Source organism: Ranitomeya imitator, chromosome 6 (assembly GCF_032444005.1).
Source record: "Ranitomeya imitator isolate aRanImi1 chromosome 6, aRanImi1.pri, whole genome shotgun sequence".
Taxonomy (NCBI): domain Eukaryota; kingdom Metazoa; phylum Chordata; class Amphibia; order Anura; family Dendrobatidae; genus Ranitomeya; species Ranitomeya imitator.
Genome location: NC_091287.1, coordinates 175,790,945 through 175,817,039, shown reverse-complemented (window position 1 = coordinate 175,817,039; position 26,095 = coordinate 175,790,945). Strand labels below are relative to the sequence as shown.

The following is a 26,095-nucleotide window of genomic DNA, read 5'->3' as shown; positions in this document are numbered from 1 at the left end:
TGTAGTTTTTGTCGACAAAGCTGCATGATTTGCAGCAGCTGGACAGCCTGAGCACATGCAGGGATTTCCTGTTTGCTAGGGCATCCTTACATGCATTCAGACTGTCTAGCAGCCTCAAATCATGCAGCTGCGTCTACAAAAACTAAATCCCCGAGCACTCACAAATACTCGGAGACCACCTGAGCATACTCAGGGAAAACCCGAGCAACGAGTATACTCGCTCATCACTAGTGATGAGCAGTGCCTGGTTTTCTCCACACATACCGCTTAGTATTATGTCCAAAAAGGTCTATCTTCGTCTCATCAGACCAGAGAATCTTATTTCTCATAGTCTGGGAGTCCTTCATGTGTTTTTTAGTAAACTCTATGTGGGCTTTCATATGTCTTGCACTTAGGAAAGGCTTCTGTCAGGCCACTCTGCCATAAATGCTCGACTGGAAAAGGGCTGCAGTGATAGTTGACTTTGTGGAACTTTCTCCCATCTCCCTACTGCATCTCTGGAGCTCAGCCTCAGTGATCTTGGGGTTCTTCTTTACCTCTCTCACCAAGGCTCTTCTCTCACGATTACTCAGTTTGGCTAGACGGCCAGGTCTAGGAAGACTTCTGGTGGTCCCAAACTTCTTCCAGTTAGGAATGATGGAGGCCACTGTGCTCTTAAGGTACCGTCACACTCAGCGACGCTGCAGCGATATAGACAACGAGCCGATCGCTGCAGCGTCGCTGTTTAGGTCGCTGTAGAGACGTCAAACACGGCAACACCAGAACGATGCAGGAGCGATCCAGTTTGTCAGAAGATGACAAACAAGATGGAAGAACTAGAAGCAGAAATATCTACAGGTAACTTTGACATAGTGGGAATAACCGAGACATGGTTAGATAAAAGCTATGACTGGGCAGTTAACTTACAGGGTTACAGTCTGTTTAGAAAGGATCGTAAAAATCGGAGAGGAGGAGGGGTTTGTCTCTATGTAAAGTCTTGTCTAAAGTCCACTTTAATGGAGGATATTAGCGAAGGGAATGAGGATGTCGAGTCCATATGGGTCGAAATTCATGGAGGGAAAAATGGTAACAAAATTCTCATTGAGGTCTGTTACAAACCCCCAAATATAACAGAAATCATGGAAAGTCTACTTCTAAAGCAGATAGATGAAGCTGCAACCCATAATGAGGTCCTGGTTATGGGGGACTTTAACTACCCGGATATTAACTGGGAAACAAAAACCTGTGAAACCCATAAAGGCAACAGGTTTCTGCTAATAACCAAGAAAAATTATCTTTCACAATTGGTGGAGAATCCAACCAGAGGAGCAGCACTTTTAGACCTAATACTATCTAATAGACCTGACAGAATAACAAATCTGCAGGTGGTCGGGCATCTAGGAAATAGCGACCATAATATTGTACAGTTTCACCTGTCTTTCACTAGGGGGACTTGTCAGGGAGTCACAAAAACACTGAACTTTAGGAAGGCAAAGTTTGACCAGCTTAGAGATGCCCTTAATCTGGTAGACTGGGACAATATCCTCAGAAATAAGAATACAGATAATAAATGGAAAATGTTTAAGAACACCCTAAATAGGCACTGTAAGGGTATGTTTCCACGTGCAGGAAACGCTGCGTGTCTGACGCTGCATAGAGCCGCAGCGTCAGACACGCAGCGTCCAGATGTTACAGCCTAGTGGAGGGGATTTAATGAAATCCCGTCTCCACTATGCGTGGTAACACGCACGCGGCGGCCCTGCGACTCCGGACATGCTGCGCGTCTTTTCAGATCGCAGCATGTCCGTATATCTTGCGGCGACGCTGCGTCGCCGCAAGATATAGTACAGGGCCCTATGGTGAGGAGCGATGATGCCGGATGTGTGCTGTGAACACATCCGGCAGCATCGCGTCCCAGAAAGGGGGCGGGGCTTACCACAGAGTGGGTTTGCCACTCCGACGATACCGCCGGCCATCCTGAACGTGGACACGCAGCCTATGCGGTTTATACCTTGTGGGAATAAAAGGACAAGAAATGGGAAAAACCCAATGTGGCTAAACAAAGAAGTAAGACAGGCAATTAACAGTAAAAAGAAAGCATTTGCACTACTAAAGCAGGATGGCACCATTGAAGCTCTAAAAAACTATAGGGAGAAAAATACTTTATCTAAAAACTAATTAAAGCTGCCAAAAAGGAAACAGAGAAGCACATTGCTAAGGAGAGTAAAATTAATCCCAAACTGTTCTTGAACTATATCAATAGTAAAAGAATAAAAACTGAAAATGTAGGCCCCTTAAAAAATAGTGAGGAAAGAATGGTTGTAGATGACGAAGAAAAAGCTAACATATTAAACACCTTCTTCTCCAGGGTGGAAAATGAAATGCTAGGTGAAATCCCAAGAAACAATGAAAACCCTATATTAAGGGTCACCAATCTAACCCAAGAAGAGGTGCGAAACCGGCTAAATAAGATTAAAATAGATAAATCTCCGGGTCCGGATGGCATACACCCACGAGTACTAAGAGAACTAAGTAATGTAATAGATAAACCATTATTTCTTATTTTTAGGGACTCTATAGCGACGGGGTCTGTTCCGCAGGACTGGCGCATAGCAAATGTGGTGCCAATATTCAAAAAGGGCTCTAAAAGTGAACCTGGAAATTATAGGCCAGTAAGTCTAACCTCTATTGTTGGTAAAATAATTTAAGGGTTTCTGAGGGATGTTATTCTGGATTATCTCAATGAGAATAACTGTTTAACTCAATATCAGCATGGGTTTATGAGAAATCGCTCCTGTCAAACCAATCTAATCAGTTTTTATGAAGAGGTAAGCTATAGGCTGGACCACGGTGAGTCATTGGACGTGGCATATCTCGATTTTTCCAAAGCGTTTGATACCATGCTGCACAAGAGGTTGGTACACAAAATGAGAATGCTTGGTCTGGGGGAAAATGTGTGTAAATGGGTTAGTAACTGGCTTAGTGATAGAAAGCAGAGGGTAGTTATAAATGGTTTAGTCTCTAACTGGGTCGCTGTCACCAGTGGGGTACCGCAGGGGTCAGTATTGGGACCTGTTCTCTTCAACATATTCATTAATGATCTGGTAGAAGGTTTACACAGTAAAATATCGATATTTGCAGATTATACAAAACTATGTAATGCAGTTAATACAAGAGAAGATAGTATTATGCTACAGATGGATCTGGATAAGTTGGAAACCTGGGCTGAAAGGTGGCAGATGAGGTTTAACAATGATAAATGTAAGGCTATACACATGGGAAGAAGGAATCAATATCACCATTACACACTGAACGGGAAACCACTGGGTAAATCTGACAGGGAGAAGGACTTGGGGATCCTAGTTAATGATAAACTTACCTGGAGCAGCCAGTGCCAGGCAGCTGCCAAGGCAAACAGGATCATGGGGTGCTTTAAAAGAGGTCTGGATACACATGATGAGAGCATTATACTGCCTCTGTACAAATCCCTAGTTAGACCGCACATGGAGTACTGTGTCCAGTTTTGGGCACCGGTGCTCAGGAAGGATATAATGGAACTAGAGAGAGTACAAAGGAGGGCAACAAAAAGGGGATGGGAGAACTACAATACCCAGATAGATTAGCGACATTAGGATTATTTAGTCAAGAAAAAAGACGACTGAGGGGCGATCTAATAACCATGTATAAGTATATAAGGGGACAATACAAATATCTCGCTGAGGATCTGTTTATACCAAGGAAGGTGACGGGCACAAGGGGACATTCTTTGCGTCTGGGGGAGAGAAGGTTTTTCCACCAACATAGAAGAGGATTCTTTACTGTTAGGGTAGTGAGAATCTGGAATTGCTTCCCTGAGGAGGTGGTGATGGCGATCTCAGTCGAGGGGTTTAAAGGGACACTGTCACCTGGATTTGGAGGGAACAATCTTCAGCCATGGAGGCGGGGTTTTTGATTCACCCTTTCCTTACCCGCTGGCTGCATGCTGGCTGCAATATTGGATTGAAGTTCATTATCTGTCCTCCGTAGTACACGCCTGCACAAGGCAATCTTGCCTTGTGCAGGCGTGTACTACGGAGGACAGAGAATGAACTTCAATCCAATATTGCAGCCAGCATGCAGCAAGCGGGTAAGGAAAGGGTGAATCAAAAACTCCGCCTCCATGGCTGAAGATTGTTCCCTCCAAATCCAGGTGACAGTGTCCCTTTAAGAGAGGCCTGGATGTCTTCCTGGAGCAGAACAATATTGTATCATACAATTATTAGGTTCTGTAGAAGGACGTAGATCTGGGGATTTATTATGATGGAATATAGGCTGAACTGGATGGACAAATGTCTTTTTTCGGCCTTACTAACTATGTTACTATGTTACTTATCGTTCTCGCTGGTTGTTAGCTCCATGTAAAAACATTGCTGGCATCATTGCTTTTGCTGTCAAACATGACGAATCATGCCGACCTGACGACCAAATAAAGTTCTGGACTGGCTGCAACGTCACGGATCGTTGTCGTTCTCGTTGTAAAGTTGCTCAGTGTGAAGGTACCTTTAAGAACCTTGAGTACTGCAGAAATTATGTTGTAATCTTGGCCAGATCTCTGCCTTGCCACAATTCTGTCTCTGAGCTCCTTGGCCAGTTCCTTTGACCTCATGATTCTCATTTGGTCTGACATGCACTGTGAGGTCTTATATAGACAGGTGTGTGCCTTTCCAAATTAAGTCCTATCAGTTTAATTAAACAACTGGACTCCAATGAAGGAGTAGAACCATCTCAAGGAGAATCTCAAGGAAATGGACAGCATGTAACGTAAATATGAGTGTTTGAGCAAAGGGCCTAAATACTTATGACCATGTGATATTTCAGTTTTTCTTTTTTAATAAATTTGCAAAAATGTCTGCATTTCTGTTTTTTTTTTTAGTCAAGATGGTGTGCAGAGTGTACATTAATGAGAAAAAAATGAACTGTTTTGAATTTACCAAATGGCTGCAATGAAACAGTAAAAAATTTAAAGGGGTCTGAATACTTTCCGTACCCACTGTACTTGCATACTGCTTGTCGTGTGTGAGCCACTTGTGCCGAGAATTTCATGATTATGTCTGTGTTCTGCATTTTATCCTATGTATCTCTGTATACTTATGACTCTATTCCTTCTATTTGTGAAGCCATCGTCTCGCAATGCAACTTCTGTAGTTCCTGGAACCTTTACTCCACTGAGCGGATCATCTTCTCGCAGAGGCAGCGGAGATGCAAGTAGTTTACTAGATCCAGATGCTTCCCTAAGTGAATTACGGGTAAGACATTGCAAGAATATGCACCTTCCTTATCAGCCAGCGGTACTCCTAGGAAAAAACAGCTGTACGCTTGCAGAATTCTGAATCCACAATGTATGATCCATTTAATTTTTATTGGCATATATGGTGTGTTAGCATTTTTTCTGAAACCAAAGCCATTGCTTTATCTCCGTATGAATCCGTGCTGAACACTTACACTAAATGTATATGTAGTTCTGGATTCATAAAGGCAGCCATTTTGCACTCACTAGAGTCATGCAGCCTTTCATTAATTTGGCGCATCTTTTAACTTCTGTCTGACTCAGGAAAAGTCCGCAAGTCAGGGGCTGGCATACATTTGTGTTGTAATTTACGCCAGTTTTGTGGTGCACTCTGCCATTTTATAAAAAAACTGGCCAGGATTAGCGTAAAAACACCCATAATTGCAATTTTGTTTTTACATTTTAAGCAGGTTTACACCAGAAAACTGTCATAGTTGCATCATAAATTTGTCCCTTCTTTTTTTGATACGATGGACAGTCATGTTTAATTTTTTGTCTCCTTCTTTTCAGACTTAGACATATGTGTCACATTAATTTTTTTTTCTTGCCTCCACAGCTACTTTTTTTTTTTTTTGTAAACGTTTTTGCAGTTTGATAGTATGGTTCATTGCCTGTCTTCTGCAGGATATCTATGATCTTAAGGACCAGATTCAAGATGTAGAAGGGAGATACATGCAGGGACTAAAAGATCTAAAGGTATCAGGGTTTCCAGTCCCTTCACAAAAGCATGCTTCTTGGACTGCAAAAATGGAGCACATTTCTTTCTGCTCCTTAACAGATTTGTCAGGGCTTAACTAATAACTTGTTATGAAGCAAAATGTCAAAGCATGTGCCATGTGTAACTTGCCACGTATGCAGAGTGTATTTTGCTTTACACGTTTTTTGGAAAATATTTTCTTATTTAAACAAATTCAGTGGTTAGATAGATGGGCAGTGGTGCGGTAGTGCCCACCGGCCTGGAGAAAGGAACGGTCAAGTCAATATTACCACTTTAAAGAATTAAGTAAAATCTGTGTACTAACTGAACATGTTACATGAAAGGGAACCTGCCTGAACTAGTGCATGAAACATAGGTAATCTCCCACAGTGCGCACATCTGTTTTTCTCCAAAATGCACTGGCATTTTGGGGAAAGCATAGTGTAAATGGGGAACCTTAATGTGTATGACTTGCTACAGGGACTTGTTTCTCCCTATATACAGAAATGTCATGTGAGATTTCATCAATTCAAAATCAAAGTTAGTAATTTAAGGTTGTGCATAGACCTAATAAATCATGGTAAGTCAGTTATTTATATTGAAACAATAATGACCACACACATTTTCTGATAACATTAATGTTGGAAGACTTGCCATACATATTAGATCAGATCACAATCTGCCAGTCATTGATCCACAGCTATTTCTCATGATTACACCATAAATAGTCATGTTTGAATGAACATCCATGCTTCTTTTAGTAAGGAGATTAGACAATGGATCAGACGTGTTGTTAGTTTAATCCTTACTAGGTACCGTATTTATAACTTTTATTCCATAAAGTTAAAAACCATTATTCCAAATTTGAAGACATTAATACACATAGGTTACCATAGGGAAGGTAGGCAATTTATATGTAGACTATCAGACCATGTCAGTCCCCTAATACTGGTCCCTGCCTGACTGTGGAGGTTGGCACCCTAAGTTTCAGCGGTAGGCGCGCCCACTCAGCGGCGGCTTGCCCTGCTAACCCTAATCAATCCCTATGGTCATAAAAAATGTGTCCCAATACACCCATTGCCCAGAAAAAGAAATAATTTAAAAAAAAAAACAAGCAAGATAGAAGAAAAAAATATAAAAAATTAGAAAAACCAACAAAACAAAAAATCTGTTCTTTTGCCCTTAGAGATCCCTAATAGGGTCCAAATATATGTAAATACATGGGCATTGCTAGGGATGATTTCCCCATATGAGGCCTCACTGATGACTCCACTGAACCATGTCCCTTGCGCTAAGGATGGTGCAGCTTGGCTCAGATGAGTATAGCATTTTTTTCGTTTCGTTTATAGCTTGTATGGATCCAAATAATTATTTATGGGGCAGTGTGCAGTCCTATTATGGAAAGCGATATGAAAGGACACCGACACCCAAATAAGTATATGCAGGAAGCCTGATTGTTGGCCTCTGTGGGTTTTTCTTTTTATTCTCTACTTTGATTATCACCTATTTTGTTGATGGGTCATTGGACCATGATGGCTGAAAAAAGGACATGCCATCAATAGTAGATATATGTCTGTGATGGGTAGGATTGACATATAAGCTATTTGAAGCAGAGTTTTCTCATTTAAATATCTTGGACAAATGAGACATTTTTACATTATTTTGCCCAGATGGCATGTATTTACTTACCGTATATTTGGACCCTATTGGGGATCTCTAAGGGCAAAAGAACAGAATTTTGTTTTGTTGGTTTTTCTAATTTTTTTTATATATTTTTTTCTTCTATTTTGCTTGGTTTTTTATTTTTTTTATTTTTCTGGGTAATGGGTGTATTGGGACACATTTTGTATGACCATAGGGATTGATTAGGGTTAGCAGGGCAAGCCGCCGCCGAGTGGGGGCGCCTACCGCTGAAACTTAGGGTGCCAATCTCCACAGTCAGGCAGGGACCAGTATTAGGGGACTGACAGGGTCTGATAGTCTACATATAAATTGCTTACCTTCCCTATGGTAACCTATGTGTATTAATGTCTTCAAATTTGGAATAATGGTTTTTAACTTTATGGAATAAAAGTTATATTTTAGGGATCCTTGTTCTCTTTGGTTTTTGTTGGTGTCTAGGATCCCGAGTAAAAATTTCTCTTGGTTTGTTGTTAGGTACCGTATTTATCAAGTTACTACAAAAACATCATCAGTATAGGATGAGAAGTATTTATGACATGGCACAATAATGTAAGGTTATTTTTTACTGAAATGCAAATATACAGTAATTAGTTATGTATCAAAAGTTCAAAATTCCGCTCCATTCTGCCCACTCACTGTATTTTACCTCTCTACAGTAGTTATCTGCTCATCTACCAGTCCTAATCAGATCCTATTTAGAATCTCTCTTGTTCTAGTGATTAAAGTTTTTTGCTGCATGGACTTGAAGAAACTTCAAAAAAAATTAAAAATGTAAAATATCTTTTGGTTCTAATGTATTAGCGTGGTAATGCCTCGTGTTTGTTTTTATCTCTCCTTAGTTGAGATGTTCTGCTTATTGTGGGCAACTAGAAACCGAAAAATCCAGAGAGCGCTATTCAAGACTCTCCTTACCTTGTTGACATTTCTGATTTAGCATTAGTCATAAACTAGTCAAAACATCCCACAAATTAACTTAAAGGTGCGCAAAGTTGTAGATGTAAATTTTTATTTGTCCCTTAAAATGATGACTAAAAAGAGAAAACCCACCAAAATCCATGAAGGAAACCTCTGTGACCATTTTCTAAGTCAGCAGAAATAGTACTTTCAGATTGTAAAAATTGTCCTGTAGGGAGAAAATTTCCACTTGTTTATCATCGTTTTCAAAAAGTATAGTAATGATGAAATAACATTTAACATTGGATTCCTATCTGAGACCGTTATAAGCAACCTACCCTGTTACTATATCTTTTTATGCTTATCTGCTTGGAGGAGGCATGCCTTAATTGACTCCTTTGACGAGATTTACAATCTTTTTGTTAATGTTTTCCATTAGTTAATAATATTACACTAAGTTTACTGTACACCTTTAATTCCTTCATTAATTTTCTTGGGGTATGTGCACACGTTGCGGATTCTCTGCGGATCCGTAGCATTATTTGAGATGCAGAAACGCTGCAGATCCGCAATTGATTTACAGTACAATGTAAATCAATGAGAAAAAAAATGCTGTGCACACTTTGCGGAAAATCCACTGCGGAAACGCTGAGATTTAAAAGAAGTAGCATGTCACTTCTTTTTTGTGAATCTGCAGCGTTTTTGTACCCATTCCATTATAGAAAACCGCAGGGGTAAAAAACGCCGCAAATCCGCAAGAAAACCGCAGCAAAAAGCGCACAAAAAATGCGACAAATCCGCAGGTGCATTTTCTGCCAGAAGAGGCAGAATCCGCACCAGAAATTCCTAAGCCTAATCCGCAACATGTGCACATAGCCTAAAACACAGTTTTCAGTCTGTCCCAAGATACCGGTATATGTTTTTCTCGTGTCCCTACTAGTAATATAGGCTGTATGTGAGATCTGTTGAATTTAACATTTTTCCAAGCACTTAGATAGGTAAAGAACACCTAGTCCGCTTCAGCAAAATAGTAATAATTTTTTTTTAATAAAGAAAATTGATAACATTTCTTATCTATCCATTTGAACAATTAAAAAAAAAATCTGTGGGAAGGTGTCTTTAAACAGAGCTAAATAATACAATAGTGACTAGGAGGAGATGTTACTAAATAGCGCTCAATAATAAATTTGCACTAGTGATGGCTACTAGTGATGAACGAAAGTACTTAGATAACGTCATATCCAGTCACGGCTCGGGTGTTATCTGAGCATCTGGGAGTTGATCATATATTATGTTCCAGTCTCTGCGGCTGCATGATTTGCGGCTGTTAGACAGTCTCAACATATGTGGGGATTCCTTAACAAATCATGCAGCCACAGGGACTCGAACATATGCATAATGAACAATGATTGGATGCATAATAGTGAATATACTTACAGTACAGGGTGTTCTTAATAATTATCATTATTCACAATATGATTTTTATGCATATCTAAAAAATCATAGATACTACAGCTAGCATTGTGGATGGGATCTTATACATTTTTAATAAATTAAATAAAGGTTATTTTTTTTACATTGTTAGTCCACCACAGTCAATGATTATATAATTAATTAGAAAAAACTTTTGAAAGAATTAAGTATAAAAGCATCAATCAGCGATTATCCTTTAGCATAAAAGAATCTTGTTAAAAAAAAAATCACATTTGAACTTTCAGAACTGTAAGACTATGTACGTACATTGAGTATTTGCTTGCAGAAATTTGTGCAAGGTTTCTGCATCTCCTGGCAGCAAAAACGGGCTTTTTGCTGCAATGTTTGGTGCATTTTTGCCTGTTTTGTATGCATTTTTGCGTGCGTTTTTGTACAGCAATGAAGGCTTTTTTTTAGCTAAATAAAGATATTAAAAAAAAGTTTTGTGATGTAATTTCTTGGTTCAACACCACCTTTTTCATTCTGATGCAGTAGCATCAGGGTAATGGGTTTAGGGCTTGATGTCAGCAGCTGTCATTGACACCAAGCCCAAGGCTTATTAATGAAAAGGTGTCAGCCAGACACCCTCATTACTAAGCCGGTAAGTAAACACAAACACACATTGTCACCAGCCTATGTAGGAGAGTTAACAGAATGAACCTACACAGGCTGTAACCAAACAGCCACTCTTAATTTAAAGAAGAAAAAAATTGCGTTGGCTCCTGCGTAATTTTCATAACCAGCAGACTGAAAGCCGACAGCAGAGGGCTGATGTTAATATTCTGGGAATAAACAAATAGCCGTGAAGATTCCCAGGTTATTACCGTAATATCAGATCACAGCTGTCAGTTAGCCTTTACTGACTAGTTTACAGGAGGACCCCAGAAAAAAATTGACATAGAGTTCCCCTATAAAATCTAACCAGCAAAGGCTAGGCAGACAGCTGCGGGCTGGTATGATTAGCCTAGGATGGGGGCATGGATATTGGCCCCCTTTCAGACTAAAAACATTAGCTCTCATTCGCCCTATAAAAGGCACATCTATAAGTTACAAATGTTGCCAAGTGTACTTGTTCATGTATGCCATAATTGTCTGGGATGGGATTATCCCTTTTAAGAGGAACCTGTCCCATTGTACCTGCTGTCCGATCTGAGGACACCATGGTGTAGAGAAGGAGAAGCTGAGCAGAATGATACATAGGTTTGTGGGACAAAAATGTAGTACCGTATCTTGTATTTTATTCATTGACATCCTTGTTAGTAGCATATGAGTCCAGTGGGTGGTCGGTCCTACTCAGGGATTGAATGTTGTCTCTGCATCCAGTCATATAGGGAAGACCGTCGATCACTGAGTAGGACCGCCCACTGGACTCATATGCATACAATACCAGGGATTTCAAGGAATAAAATACAAGTTACACAGAAACCTTTCCCACAACAATGTATATCAATCTGACTTCTCCCTCTCTGCTCTCTGGCCTATATCATATGGTATAGTATAATTATAGCATTTTCAAAATGACAGATTCCCTTTAAAGTCAACAGTGTAAATGTAGTGACTGGTACTACTGAAAACCTTCTTTTACATGGATGCAATAAAGGTGCTGTGGGCTGCACTAACCCCCACATATGATTATACCCATAACTAAAATAACTTCACTGTAATGTCTAATATTAACAGGTGTCCTTGCACAAAAATACAAAAATAGTGTTAGTTCTCAGCTATTTCTAATAACAATTGCATGCCTCTTTGTTTAACTCTGTGTATGCCAGCACACCCCATTTCTCTACGATTACTGTACAGAAAGGATTATGGCAGTCATCTTAACACTGAGCTTCATGTTTCACTGTTAATAATGTTCATTTGTGCAGGACTCTTTAGCAGAAGTGGAGGAGAAATATAAGAAGGCTATGGTATCAAACGCTCAGCTTGATAATGAAAAAAGCAACCTTGTCTATCAAGTGGATACGCTGAAAGACGTCATTGAGGAAATGGAGGAGCAGATGGCAGAGTATCATAGAGAAAATGAAGACAAGTCAAGGGTAACTGTGTATATACCTATATAATATATTTTACTGTATGACTATATGGTCCATAGAATGTACTCTGTGAAATTGCATGCTTGGAGAAAAACAGCTGGGCATTCCATTGGCTAGTTCTTGATTGCTTCAGGGCAACTATCCCAGTTCTTTTTAAAGAAGGAAAAAACTAATACTTTAAATGAATAAATTACTTCCAAAATTGTGTTTTAATCATCTTTGGCGTAATGATCGTGCCTGTTAAGCAATCTGAAAAACTCACAACATATACATCCAATGGAGTGTAGTGACATTTCCCATTGTATAGTCATGCAGTGTAATCTGTTCCCCATTCAGAGCCATAATATTAAAAATATAAATTAAAGAGGCATTCCCATCAAAGTTTTTATCCTTTTAATATATTTAAATCATCATATTATACAGCACTGTGTACTTACAATTTCTCATTTTGCCTTTCTACCCAGTTAATTCTTTTCTCTGGTGTACGTAGAAACAAGAAGTCTCTTTTCCCTGCATAAATCATTCCCCTCTTCCACTCCTAACCCTGCTGATCTGCTCCTCCCCTCTGCCAGGAACTTTTGCACTGTTGGGAAAAGAGACTTCCTGTTTCTACATAGAGCTTAGGATCTAAGGGGTAAGGTTTCTCATTGTGGAGAGTGGCACGCCAGTATGAGGAGACTTAAATACCTTGCATGCTCCTCTGGGAAATTACATATTCAAATTGTCTCTTCATAGAGGAAGAGGACTAGAACTCTGGTGCCACCTATTGGAAGTAGAAATCCTACAAGTCAATATCGACCCTTTAACGAGCCTTGCAATATGACTTAGGATAAAAGCCAAATAAGAATCTCAATTTGCAGACATGGTGTTTTGGGGTATTGCCTCTCGTCAGAGCAAAGTATGAGATTCTGATTTGGCTTTTATCCTAAGTCCTATTGTAAGGGTCAAAAATGACTTGTAAGATTTCTACTTCCAATAGGTGGCACTAGAATTCAAGTCCTCTGCCTCTTTGAAGAAACAATTTGCATACGTAGAGCTTAGAAAGATTCAGCTAGTCTGTATTTAATCATGTGATGTCATAGACTTAATGGAAAAGAGAAGAATTAGCTGGGTAGAAAGGTTAAATGAGCAATTGTAAGTGCACAGTGCCATTATAATATGACAGTAATATATTAAGAGGATAAAAACTTTGATGGGAGGAGGAGTGCTTCTTTAATAAACCAATGTAGTATGTATTTTACTTAATATCTATTATGCAATACACCATTTCTTACAGTACAGGAAAAATAAAGGTATACTGACCCGCCCGAGACCAAGGATCAGAGTAAATGGGGCAGTATGGATATGTTTACTTTGGGGGGATGAAGGGGTAGCATTTGTCAACGTACATGCAAAACTTAAAACAACAAAACAGTGTAATGTTATGTGACTTGTGTTTGTGTTTACCTTCTAGGATTTAGAAAGACAGAAACACGCCTGCAGCATTCTCCAGCACAAGTTGGATGAACTGAAAGAAGGTATTCGCCAAAGAGATGAACTTATCGAGGTATGGGTGACATCGGCTGTGCACGTGTACTCAAGCCTTTCTTATAATGGACATGTCTCCTCCTAACCTAAGTCTTGCTATTGCTATAATTCGCCTTTGTCTCTAGATCTCTTGTTTGTATTTGTATTTCTCTTCTCCATTTGTTCCTTTCTCTTTTTCTCCTTTCAATCAAACTATAGGAAATCCAGCGTCAGCAGCAGAAAGTAGACTCTCTAACCAGAGAGGTGTATGATCTGCAGGAAACAGTTAACTGGAAAGATAAAAAGATTGCGGTAGGAAAAGCATCCAGCTGTAGTAAATAGGAAGGCATTGCATGACGTGTGAGGAGCAGACCAACACTGGCATGCCAAGATAAAAAGCATCAGCTCGTTATACTAGTTATGTTCCTTATAGTGTTCCTGTCATTTCAGTGTTTGTCCAACATTCTGCACTGTGTGATTTATAGAATTTATTTTTAATCTCTCTATATATAATACTCCACTTCTTGTCTTAAGGCCATACAGTTAAATGACATCCTGGCTGAAACAACTAGGGGAGATCAGGAGCTTATAGAACACAAATTATATCATACAGTTCAGTAGGACAGTGTGATACTTTTCTCGCCATGGATTTGACCCTTTTCTAGCTGCTTATCTAAAAAAAAAAATAATTAAAAAAGCTCTAAACACTTTAAAAATATATTCCTAATCAGATCAGAATTTTTTTCAGCTATTTAGATTTTGAAAATCGCCATTCATTATATGTTGAGAAAATGCATTAACAGCATTTCCAAATATACCCATTACTTTAATCATTCCTTTTATAAGTGGAAATGACTCAGCAAGCTGGACCGCAGCTGCAGAAAACATGCTTCTTGTCGCACAATGTAGCAAAACCATTAACATTGCTAAATGTGCACCGTAGCCCTCATTTGTGAGACAACGTACACTATTACAATTGATGCCAGTGAAAAAGACTATAGTTGTCGGTAAAAGGGTTTTTGGGAAAGTAGGACAATGAGAGTTGGACTTGGACATAAAGTAATGCTCACCTTACATCATCTGCTAAAACCTTTTTTTTTGTAATTTGCCTTTCACTACTTGCATCATCATTTTAAGTTTATGTTCTGTACATTTTTCATTCATATTTAATCAGCCCCTGGGCAAGCCGTCACCATTCTTCATTCATGTTTTTGTAAGTCTAAATATACCACCTGTGCCCTTGGCGTAGTGTCAGTAATTTCACCAAGGTACACACCAAGCAATCTAACTTAGTTGGTTCATATTGACGTTTCGCTTAAGATGATACGTGTCTCATAAAATGTAACAACCACTGATTTAGTTTGTGAATTGGCCTGTCTCCAGCATGCCGTAAATGCACGTCCGTATCGTTACCGTGTGTGCTGTGATCCAGCGTAAACTTAACTAATAATCTATGTTTTGCAGTGACTGTGGCATATCGTGCATGTCAGATTTGCAAGTCTTATGGGATTGTCTTACAGTATTGATGGTTAGACCTCATTGAATTTATATCTGTTTGTCAGGCTGCTGTTCAGGAACAGTTATAGGAATGAAGGGACTGCTCCATTCACTCAGGTTTACAGGAAATGTTGGTTTCTTATGAACCTTGCGTTACAAGGAGTTTTTCCTATCATAATTTAGGGCAATATTTACATACAGCTTTGGTTTAATATTGTGTTTCCAAAACTTAGAGACATGCTGATCTCTCGCTTGCATTAGGATAGTGATGGTTGGCATAACTAGTGTGGGTTCATTTGTTATTCTCTGCATCTTCTGTGGGAGTCCATACATAAGTGATGGCAATTTATGAAAGGTTGTTCTTCACCTTCGCACTTTCAACTGAAGATATTGACACTTAGGCCTTGTTCAGACTTCAATTTTTCTCTCATACGAAAAACACAGACCGATTCTTTTGATCAGTGTCATTAGTTTTCTCCACCTTCTCCTTTCTGACAGTCCGTGAAAATCAGATTGCGCTTGGATGTCATCTGATTGCGGTACAATTTTTTCACAGACCCATTGACTTGCATTACCTATTGTGATCCGACCATCAGCTCTGATTGCAAAAAAAATCATGTGTGAATGGCCCCATAGACTATCACAAGTATGCATGCTATCCTTGAGAAATCATGGACAGCACTTGAAAGCAAGAATTGGACTTCTGAACGAGGCCTTATATTTATATAATCATGATGTGCTTGTTTCCACACACAGCTATACAACCACATCAGTAGATCCGCTGGATACATTACACGGTCCATAGATTTCTATGTGGGACCCACACAGATGTATATGAAAAAAAAAAACATAAGAAAAAATGCAGGCAGCACTCCATAAAATGTGGTTTTATTTCAAACCCACATGCTGTGGCAACGTTTCGGCTCAAATGAGTCTTTTTCAAGCTTTGGTAAAAAAGGCTCATTTGAGCCGCATTGTTGCCACAGCTTGTGGGTTTGAAATAAAACCACATTTTTTTCACCTTTAAGCTATGGAGTGCTGCCTGCATTTTTTCTTCTGTCTGGATAGAGGCAAGTCTTGGATATTTTGTCTGGGAGGCGTGCACCCACCTGTTCGTAAAGTGCTGTTCCAATTTTCTGTGTTTATGAAAAAAACAGCAATAAGGCTTCTTTCACACTAGCGTCGGAATCTCCCCGTCGCAATGCGTCGGGGAGAGATTCCGACGCTAGCGTTTAACGCTTTGCACAATGGGTGCAGCGGATGCATTTTTCCGGCGCATCCGCTGCCCCATTGTAAGGTGCGGGGAGGTGGGGGCGGAGTTCCGGCCGCGCATGCGCGGTCGGAAAAAGCGGTCCGTCGGGAGAAAAAAACGTTACATGTAGGGTTTTTTTTTCCCGACGGTCCGCCAAAGCACGACACATCCGTCGCAAGACGGATGCAAAGTGTACAAATCCGTTGCAAATGCGTCGCCAATAGAAGTCTATGGGGAAAAAACGCATCCTGCAAGCACTTTTGCAGGATGCGTTTTTTTCTGCAAAACGACGCATTGTGACGGATTTACAAAAAACTCTAGTGTGAAAGTACCCTAATACAGCTGCAGTGGTGAAAATCTTAGCTCAGGGACCACATTTTGTGGAGAGATTGCATCTTAAACAATGAAATGATGATGGATATCGGGGTAGATTTCTGGCTCATCCTTAGTGCGGTGTCTGTGTGTGTGTGTGTGCATGTTTTCCTATTCTGTCCACGTGTATTTCACTCTATTTCTCTTTTCTTCCTGCTGCGCTTCTTACCTTTCCTGTTTTGCTGGTTATTTGCCTGCATACAGGCACTAGAGAGACAAAAAGAGTACTTTGACTGCATTAGAAATGAGCGGGATGAGCTCAGAGATGAGCTGGCTGATGTGAAAGGACAGATCAAGATAGGAGAGGTACAGTATGTCAGCCATTCCACATTTCTGTTTGACAATAGCAGTGACTTGCCGTTTTATAGACCTCCTTTACTACAAGAATATTGTTGTATGTGATTGTTTTTGCCTTAAATGAATGCAAACTAACCTTAAATTCACACAATTAAATTCACCTGCTAAAACTGCAAACTCAGCAGGTTCTCGCCCTGATCGGATCCAGTGGCCGCTCCTCACCACCACACAGATACCAGTGTTTTGGGTGCAGTGTCATATCAACAAGCCCATCACTGAGCTTAGCGGCTCGTGCCGTTATCCTCAACTGCTGAGTTCAGTGCGCGAGCAGCCGAGCTCAGCGATTGTCTACAGCGGTGATTTGTGGTGTTGATATGATGTCACCACTGCCACCATATATATTAATTAGATGCAAATCATGGCAGATACCCAGGGGTCCTCTAAACATAAGCGCCTTCATTCATCCCAATAATAGAGCTCTGCATGTTGAAATTAAATGTAGCACAGAAGGGATAAGGTGCTGAACGTCATGTCAGGGTTGAACGGCTCCTGGGTATTATACAGAATGTTTAGGCCTTCATCAGTCTAGGGTCAACCAGACGACTTCATATTAAACAGGTCTCTGTCTCAAGACACAATTGACTTTCAGCCAGAGCGATTTACAGTATTACTCTGTACAATACCTTATTAATCTGATTTACAAAATATAAAAATGGAAACTTCTTTAAAATACGTAGAGTGATACATTTACAGGCTACATGCTGAAACCTCTGTCCAATATATAGTTGTACTCCAATTATGTGTCAGTATTTTTCTTGTCTGACTACTTCAACCATGCATTTTTGTTACGTTTTTCTTTTCAGAAACATGGTATGGTGATTATTCCAGATGGTACTCCTAATGGTGACATCAACCATGAGCCAGTGGTTGGGCAAATTACTGTTGTATCCCAAGAAGCTGCACAAGTTCTGGAATCAGCTGGAGAAGGTCCTCTTGGTAAATGGAAACTATAATGGTTAATCACTGTATAAAGAGTAAGGGAGTCTGCAGCTGATTGTGACACTGTGGGATGTAGGAGTATGATATATCTATTCCTTAATATGCAAACCAGGTTTTCCATTATTTGGAGCAAATAGGATTTTTTTTAATGATATATTTAGCTTCATTATTTAAAGCATCTCTTCATTTTTAAATAAGACCTATAAGATAATGTTGCATTCACCACAATATAGCAGTTCCGAGGCACCAAGTCTTGCCATTCTGCATTGTCCAATATCTCTCTTATGCTTCTTGAAAATGCATGTGATCCCTGCAGAAAATCAGCGGCTGCCGCACTTGGGAATCCCCCCAGATGTCAATTACGTTTGAAGGAGGGGACAGTGGAGCTTCCGCTGATTGCCCGCAGGGAGAGCCGCTGCTGACATCGCTGTGACGGACTGTAGCTGTTATTATGTTACTTCTGGGAAACGTAGTGATGGAGAAGAGTTGTCTGAGTAGTCGACGACCCCTTTAATTTGAAATGCACTTTATTCTTCTAGGAAGCCATTTACTATCTGCTGACAAATGCACTGCTAAAAGCTTTGTTGAGATGTAGTGTGATCAAGCGGTCATCTGCACTAATCTAGATGGCGCTGCAGATTTTAATACGTTTATATTCTTTATGTACACAAACTACAATTTCTCTTTTTTTTTTTTACTTGCACATGTAATCTTTCAGATTGATAAACAGGAAATGTGTGTTCATCACAGTACATGCATACATTCATTCATGTGCGCAGAATATCCTAATAGGGTGGGATGGGGTTGGGGGTATGTTAAGGCAATGTAAAAAAAAATAAAAGGCAGTTCTGCAGGTTTTTGGGTTTGTTCTTTAGAGTTTAGTTATATGGCATTCACAGCATGGTATAAATAACATGTAATTTATACTGCAGGTCCGCACAGTTAGGCCAATATCAATTAGGTATATACATATGATATATTTTTACTTTCTTTATTTCCTGAAAGCCACAGTTTTTAAATGAGCCTTCTCAGATGATTATTGGTTCCCAAAACTGCTGGCAGAATAAATCAGAGCCTGGTTGTACGATTGTCGGAGTCGGACTAGCCTCGCCCCCGGCTATGGTTCCTGGCCAAATTTTGTAAAGTACCGTATATTTTTTTCTTAAATAAAAATATACATGGCTGCAGTTATGTGAATGGAATTGTGAGATCTTATCTTATTTATCAGTATCATTTAGGGGTAAATACAAGTTTTTGATCCCCTTTTAGTCACTCTGCGGTGGGGCTGATGAGGTGACAGATGGAGCACCCTCTGTCTGTTTAACCACTTAAATGCCTCTATTGACATCAGATAAAACTGTCAGGATTATAGATGGATTTGACCCTGGTGCAGTTGCAGCCTGAGAAGATTTACATACGACTGCCCTCCTCCTGGCTCTGAGCAGTGTACAAGAGACATCAACCTGACAAAGATGTACTTCATGGAGCAAGAACTAGCCTTCGACCATGACATACAGATATCCCCGCAGGTCGGCAATGGGTTAATGATAGGGCTGTGCTTCAAGCTCCTTTAAAAATAAATACATTAAATAAAAATGAATCTATTTACCTAGAGCTTTGCATCATTTTATTGTGTAGTAGATGACTTTAGTAATGGAAATGGCTTTATTTCAGATGTAAGGCTACGGAAACTGGCAGAGGAGAAGGATGAGCTTGTATCACAGGTAAATGTGGCACTCCCTTTATATAGGAGTCATTTCTGATTCAGATAAGTAAGAAGTGAGCTGACCGCTGTTATTTTACAGATAAGGAAGCTAAAGCTGCAGCTTGATGAAGAGCGCCATAAGAATGTTAGAAATGACACCTTGACGGACTCAACAGGACTGGAAAATGGTTCTGATCTACAGCTAATAGAAATGCAGAGTAAGTGTTTCTGTAGAATGCACATACAATATATTTTCTATGTAATAAACTCAAACTCACAGACAAGATATGGGTTTCATATACCGTAATAAGTAATATCCCAGTGGTTTTGTATATCTACCCATAAAGTAATAAAGAGGTAAGTGTATACTCCCAATACACATTTACAACACCAAAAAAATGGAGTTCCATACACCAAGTAAAAAATGTATAAATTTTATTGTAAATATAATTACATGATAAATCATAAATTAACAAACAAAGAAACAAAAAAGAGACCCTAGTAAGGAAACAAGTGAAACCCGGGCATAAGCATCACTAAGTGTCACCATGGTATTAATAATATATCACTACCGATCATATAGACCACCGATGCATCCAGCATCAATTGTAACATAGTTCACATACCCATCTGTATTAAGGTACCTTCACACATAACGATATTGTTAACGATATCGTTGCTATTTGTGACGTAGCAACGATATCGTTAATGAAATCGTTGTGTGACAGCGACCAACGATCAGGCCCCTGCTGGGAGATCGTTGGTCGCTGAATAAAGTCCAGAACTTTATTTCGTCGCTGGACTCCTGCTGACATCGCTGGATCGGCGTGTGTGACACCGATCCAGCGATGTCTTCACTGGTAACCAGGGTAAACATCGGGTAACTAAGCGCAGGGCCGCGCTTAGTAACCCGATGTTTACCCTGGTTACCATGCTAAAAGTTAAAAAAAAAAAAACACTAGATACTTACCTACCGCTGTCTGTCCTCCAGCGCTGTGCTCTGCTCTCCTCCTGTACTGGCTGTGAGCCGGAAAGCAGAGCGGTGACGTCACCGCTCTGCTTTCCGGCTCACAGCCAGTACAGGAGGAGAGCAGAGAAGCAGAGCGCAGCGCTGGAGGACAGACAGCGGTAGGTAAGTATCTAGTGTTTGTTTGTTTTTTTACTTTTAGCATGGTAACCAGGGTAAACATCGGGTTACTAAGCGCGGCCCTGCGCTTAGTTACCCGATGTTTACCCTGGTTACCGGCATCGTTGGTCGCTGGAGAGCGGTCTGTGTGACAGCTCTCCAGCGACCAAACAGCGACGCTGCAGCGATCCGGATCGTTGTCGGTATCGCTCCAGCGTCGCTTAATGTGAAGGGGCCTTAAGGCTGTGTGACAGCTCTCCTTAAGGCCCCTTCACATTAAGCGACGCTGCAGCGATACCGACAACGATCCGGATCGCTGCAACGTCGCTGTTTGGTCGCTGGAGAGCTGTCACACAGACCGCTCTCCAGCGACCAACGATGCCGGTAACCAGGGTAAACATCGGGTAACTAAGCGCAGGGCCGCGCTTAGTAACCCGATGTTTACCCTGGTTACCATGCTAAAAGTAAAAAAAAAACCAAACACTAGATACTTACCTACCGCTGTCTGTCCTCCAGCGCTGCGCTCTGCTTCTCTGCTCTCCTCCTGTACTGGCTGTGAGCCGGAAAGCAGAGCGGTGACGTCACCGCTCTGCTTTCCGGCTCACAGCCAGTACAGGAGGAGTGCAGAGCACAGCGCTGGAGGACAGACAGCGGTAGGTAAGTATCTAGTGTTTTTTTTTTTTTTACTTTTAGCATGGTAACCAGGGTAAACATCGGGTTACTAAGCGCGGCCCTGCGCTTAGTTACCCGATGTTTACCCTGGTTACCAGTGAAGACATCGCTGGATCGGTGTCACACACGCCGATCCAGCGATGTCAGCAGGAGTCCAGCGACAAAATAAAGTTCTGGACTTTATTCAGCGACCAACGATCTCCCAGCAGGGGCCTGATCGTTGGTCGCTGTCACACATAACGATTTCATTAACGATATCGTTGCTACGTCACAAATAGCAACGATATCGTTAACAATATCGTTATGTGTGAAGGTACCTTTACTCCTGAAACTAGGTGTCCTCAATACTGAGTAATCCCCTCAGACTATCCTATAGACCAGTGCCTTTGCTGAGAGGAGTGAGTAAATATTGACACTTCTAGTAAAGAAGGAGATTACCCATGGTGTGTGTGATGCAGTGCCCAGGGACCGGATCCACTCCTCTCAGCGACGGCACTGGTCTATAGGATAGTCTGAGGGGATTACTCGGTATTGAGGACACCTAGTTTCAGGAGTAATACAGATGGGCATGTGAACTATGTTACAATTGATGCTGGATGCATCGGTGGTCTATATCAGGGGTCCCCAACTCCAGTCCTCAAGGCCCACCAACAGGTCATGTTTTCAGGATTTCCTTTGCATTGCACAGGTGATGCAATTATTACCTGGGCAAGACTAAGGAAATCCTGAAAACATGACATGTTGGTGGGCCTTGAGGACTGGAGTTGGGGACCCCTGGTCTATATGATCGGTAGTGATATATTATTAATACCATGGTGACACTTAGTGATGCTTATGCCCAGGTTTCACTTGTTTCCTTACTAGGGTCTCTTTTTTGTTTCTTTGTTTGTTAATTTATGATTTATCATGTAATTATATTTACAATAAAATGTATACATTTTTTACTCGGTGTATGGAACTCCATTTTTTGGTGTTGTAAATATTTTCTATGTATTAGGCTCTGTGCACACATTCGGTATCCCTCAGGAGCGTTTTCTGACATGTGCCTATGACAGAAGATTTCAGTGGATAGTTTAAAGAGAAATTGCAGTACCGTATTTGGTTTTGTGGTTTTTTTTTTTTTGGCTATGACCCACTGTATAGGGAAGCACTGTCTCTGCTTTCCTGTGCAGTATTTCAATGCGTTAGATAAAGGTTAGTGCTTATGCATGCTACCTGAACAGCCAAAAAGAAAGGTCTCTTACTAGATGATGCACTGCTGGGAACAATGATCTTTCTCCCTCGCCACACTGGGGGACACAGGACCGTGGGTGTATGCTTCTGCCACTAGGAGGCTGACACTAAGTAAATACAAAAAAGGGTTCGGTCATCCTCTGCAGTTTACACCACCCACTGGCTCCGTATGCAACCAGTTCATGCTTAGTGTCCGTAGGAGGCACACTGGGATCTGCTATTCAGACCATACCTTTTTTATTTTACATTTTTTATTTTTATATTTGTTAAACCTTTTTGCGCAAGAGGAAGACTTAGGCAACGGACCCTTTTGGGGCCGATCTCCCCCAAGCAACAACAGGTGAGCACGGCGAGTGTCACCTCCCCTTATCCTCTCCTGCGACGTGGGATGCCAGGCCTGAGCTATTTTAGGGGCGACTGTTCCCTTCAGGGCGCCGATCTCCCCGCAACAGCAAAAGACAGGAACACGGAATGTCGCTTCCATGTACTCCATTTCCGGCTGGGCACCGCTAGTTTGGTCCCCGGCTTCGGCCCTTGCTAGGCCGCAAGCCATTACTTTCGCGCGTCACCATGGCAGTCCCGCCCACCTGCCTGGCGCTTATAGCACGCTGCGAGGGGGCATACTGCTCCGCTCTGTCAGGCTTGCGATCCCAAATGCACTCAGGAGCCCCCCACCGTGACCGAACACACTGTAACCATTTTTCCTGAGTGGGCCTTGTCACTTTTGCAGTCTATGGCTTTTTTGACTAAGGTCAACGAGTCCCTCCAGGATCCTTCCAGGACCACGACCTCCAATCCGTCTGTCTTAGAGAATTCCCATACATCAGGGGAACCATCGGCCTGCAGGAGCCGTCCTCGGTTAAGGCACAGTCATTGAGGAAGCTGGTATATAGCCTGTCCCCCAGGCACTCTGGCACTTCGGCATCCGTTAGCTCTGTTTCTCGCTCTCCCTCCCCAGGAGGGTACAGCGAATATGACTCTGAATCTGAGTCGGATGGGCCCCTTGACCTAGAGTCCCCCAGTTTATCAGGCTGCTGTGGATAGTCTCATTAAGTCCATCAACCAGTCACTGCAGGTCGATGAAGAGCCTATTTCGTCAGACACGGATACTGCAGTGTCTTTTAAAAGGACTAAACGTCCTCATAGGGTGTTTGCCAATCACCCTGCGTTCCAGGACATAGTCCAGCGACATAGGGAGCACCCAGACAAACACTTTGCAGGTCAAAGATCGTTGGAGACCAGATATCCTTTCTCTCCTGACCTCCGCAAACAATGGACGGAATCTCCTCCAGTGGATCCCCCTGTATCGCGTTTATCATCCAAGACTGCTGTCCCTACCAGATGGATCTTCCATTAAAGATCCCACAGATCGTCTGATTAACAGCCTCGCTCATTCTGTTTTTGAAGCATCTGGCTCGGCACTCCTTCCCTCCTTTGTAGCGACAGCGACCTGAGTAGCCAAAGCCGTGGCTTACTGGGCAGATTCCCTGCATAAAGCCATAGAGAAGAGTGATCTTCCTCACAGGGACAAGAGTCCTCAGTCCTCACGCAAACTCATCCACTCGTCGAATGGCCTCCCCAAGCAGTCCAGATCTAGGGGATCCAGACCCTTCAGATCCTCAACTAAATGATTTGCAACCTTGCCGGGACAACATCATAAGAGTAGGCGGCCGCCTACTCATCTTTCGTCATGTCTGGCTCGCAGATGTTCACGACGAGTGGGTCAGAGATCTGGTGTCCTTCGGGTACAAAATAGAATATTCTTCCCCTCCTCCAACCCGATTCTTTTCTTCCCATATCCCCTGAGGTGGATATGCGGACTTGGGCCTTTTACCAAGCCATCGAGTCTCCACTGAGAAGGGGTCATTACCCCGGTCCTAGAGAACGAAAAGTTCCAAGGGTTTTACTCAAACCTGTTCATAGTACCAAAGAAGGATGGCTCAGTCAGACCCATCCTGGACTTAAAGCTTCTAAACAGATTCGTCAGAGTCTGGCATTTCAGGATGGAGTCCCTCCGTTCCGTCATCTCATTGATGGAACAAGGGAGTTCCTAGCCTCCATCGATATTCGGGATGCCTATCTTCACATCCCAATTTTTCCTCCTCACCAAAGATTTCTTCACTTTGCTGTTCGCGGAGAACATTTTCAGTTCACAGCCTTGCCCTTCGGCCTCACCACTGCCCCCAGGGTATTCACAAAGGTCATGGGGACTGCCATGGCCATTCTACAATATCGGGGCTTAGTCGTTCTACCTTATATAGACAACCTACTGATTAAAAGGCCATCTTTCCAAGCCTGTGAGGAATGCGTCCGCATTTCTTTGGATACTCTTTCTTGGCTTGGCTGGTTAATCAATCCGAACAAGTCCTCTCCCGTTCCGGCTCAGCAGATTTCCTTCCTGGGCATGATTCTTTCCACTTCCTGCTGCCTTCAACTCAAAAATATTTCACGGATCCGTACATTCCTAAACCAAGAATATGCAAAAACCCTAGTCCATGCCCTCATTATCTCCCGCCTCGACTACTGTAACCTCCTGCTCTGTGGCCTCCCCTCTAATACTCGCACCCCTCCAATCTATTCTAAACTCTGCTGCCCGACCAATCCACCTGTCCCCCCGCTATTCCTCGGCCTCTCCCCTCTGTCATTCCCTTCATTGGCTCCCCATTACCCAGAGACTCCAGTACAAAAGCCTAACCATGACATACAAAGCCATCCACAACCTGTCTCCTCCATACATCTGTGACCTCGTCTCCCGGTACTTTCCTACACGCAACCTCCGATCCTTGCAAGATCTCCTTCTCTACTTCCCTCTTAACTCCTCTTCCCACAATCGCATACAAGATTTCTCTCGCGCATCACCCCTACTCTGGAACTCTCTACCACAACATATCAGACTCTCATCTACCATCGAAACCTTCGAAAAGAACCTGAAGACCTACCTCTTCCGGCAAGCCTACAACCTGCAGTAACCACCGATCGACCAAACCGCTGCACGACCAGCTCTATCCTCACCTACTGTATCCTCACCCATCCCTTGTAGATTGTGAGCCCTCGCGGGCAGGGTCCTCTCTCCTCCTGTACCAGTTGTGACCTGTATTGTTTAAGATTATTGTACTTGGTTTTATTATGTATACCCCTCCTCACATGTAAATTGCCATGGAATAAATGGAGCTATAATAATAAATAATAATAATGATAATTCTGGACACTTCCCGAAGGTTGGTGTTTCTCCCGCGGGACAATGTCCTAGCCCTTCAACAGGGAGTCCGGGCGCTCTGTCATTCATCTCCTTGTTCCATCCGTTTTGGCATAAGGATTTTCGGGAAGATGGTAGCTGCAATAGAA

The 26,095-nt window shown here is 41.8% G+C and overlaps 1 protein-coding gene across 4 annotated transcripts in view; it reads left to right on the top strand.

Annotated features, from left to right (window-relative positions):
- LRRFIP2 (LRR binding FLII interacting protein 2) overlaps window positions 1-26,095 on the top strand; it is a 161,651-nt gene that overhangs the window by 117,323 nt on the left and 18,233 nt on the right. The window contains exons 5-13 of one of the 4 annotated variants that reach the window (XM_069730318.1): window positions 5,136-5,264; window positions 5,930-6,001; window positions 11,924-12,094; window positions 13,545-13,637; window positions 13,817-13,909; window positions 16,923-17,024; window positions 17,879-18,011; window positions 19,689-19,738; window positions 19,820-19,937. In XM_069730318.1, coding sequence (XP_069586419.1) covers window positions 5,136-5,264; window positions 5,930-6,001; window positions 11,924-12,094; window positions 13,545-13,637; window positions 13,817-13,909; window positions 16,923-17,024; window positions 17,879-18,011; window positions 19,689-19,738; window positions 19,820-19,937 — 961 coding nt within the window. The remainder of the gene's footprint in view (window positions 1-5,135; window positions 5,265-5,929; window positions 6,002-11,923; window positions 12,095-13,544; window positions 13,638-13,816; window positions 13,910-16,922; window positions 17,025-17,878; window positions 18,012-19,688; window positions 19,739-19,819; window positions 19,938-26,095) is intronic. The other 3 variants (XM_069730319.1, XM_069730320.1, XM_069730321.1) reach the window with 3 other exon arrangements.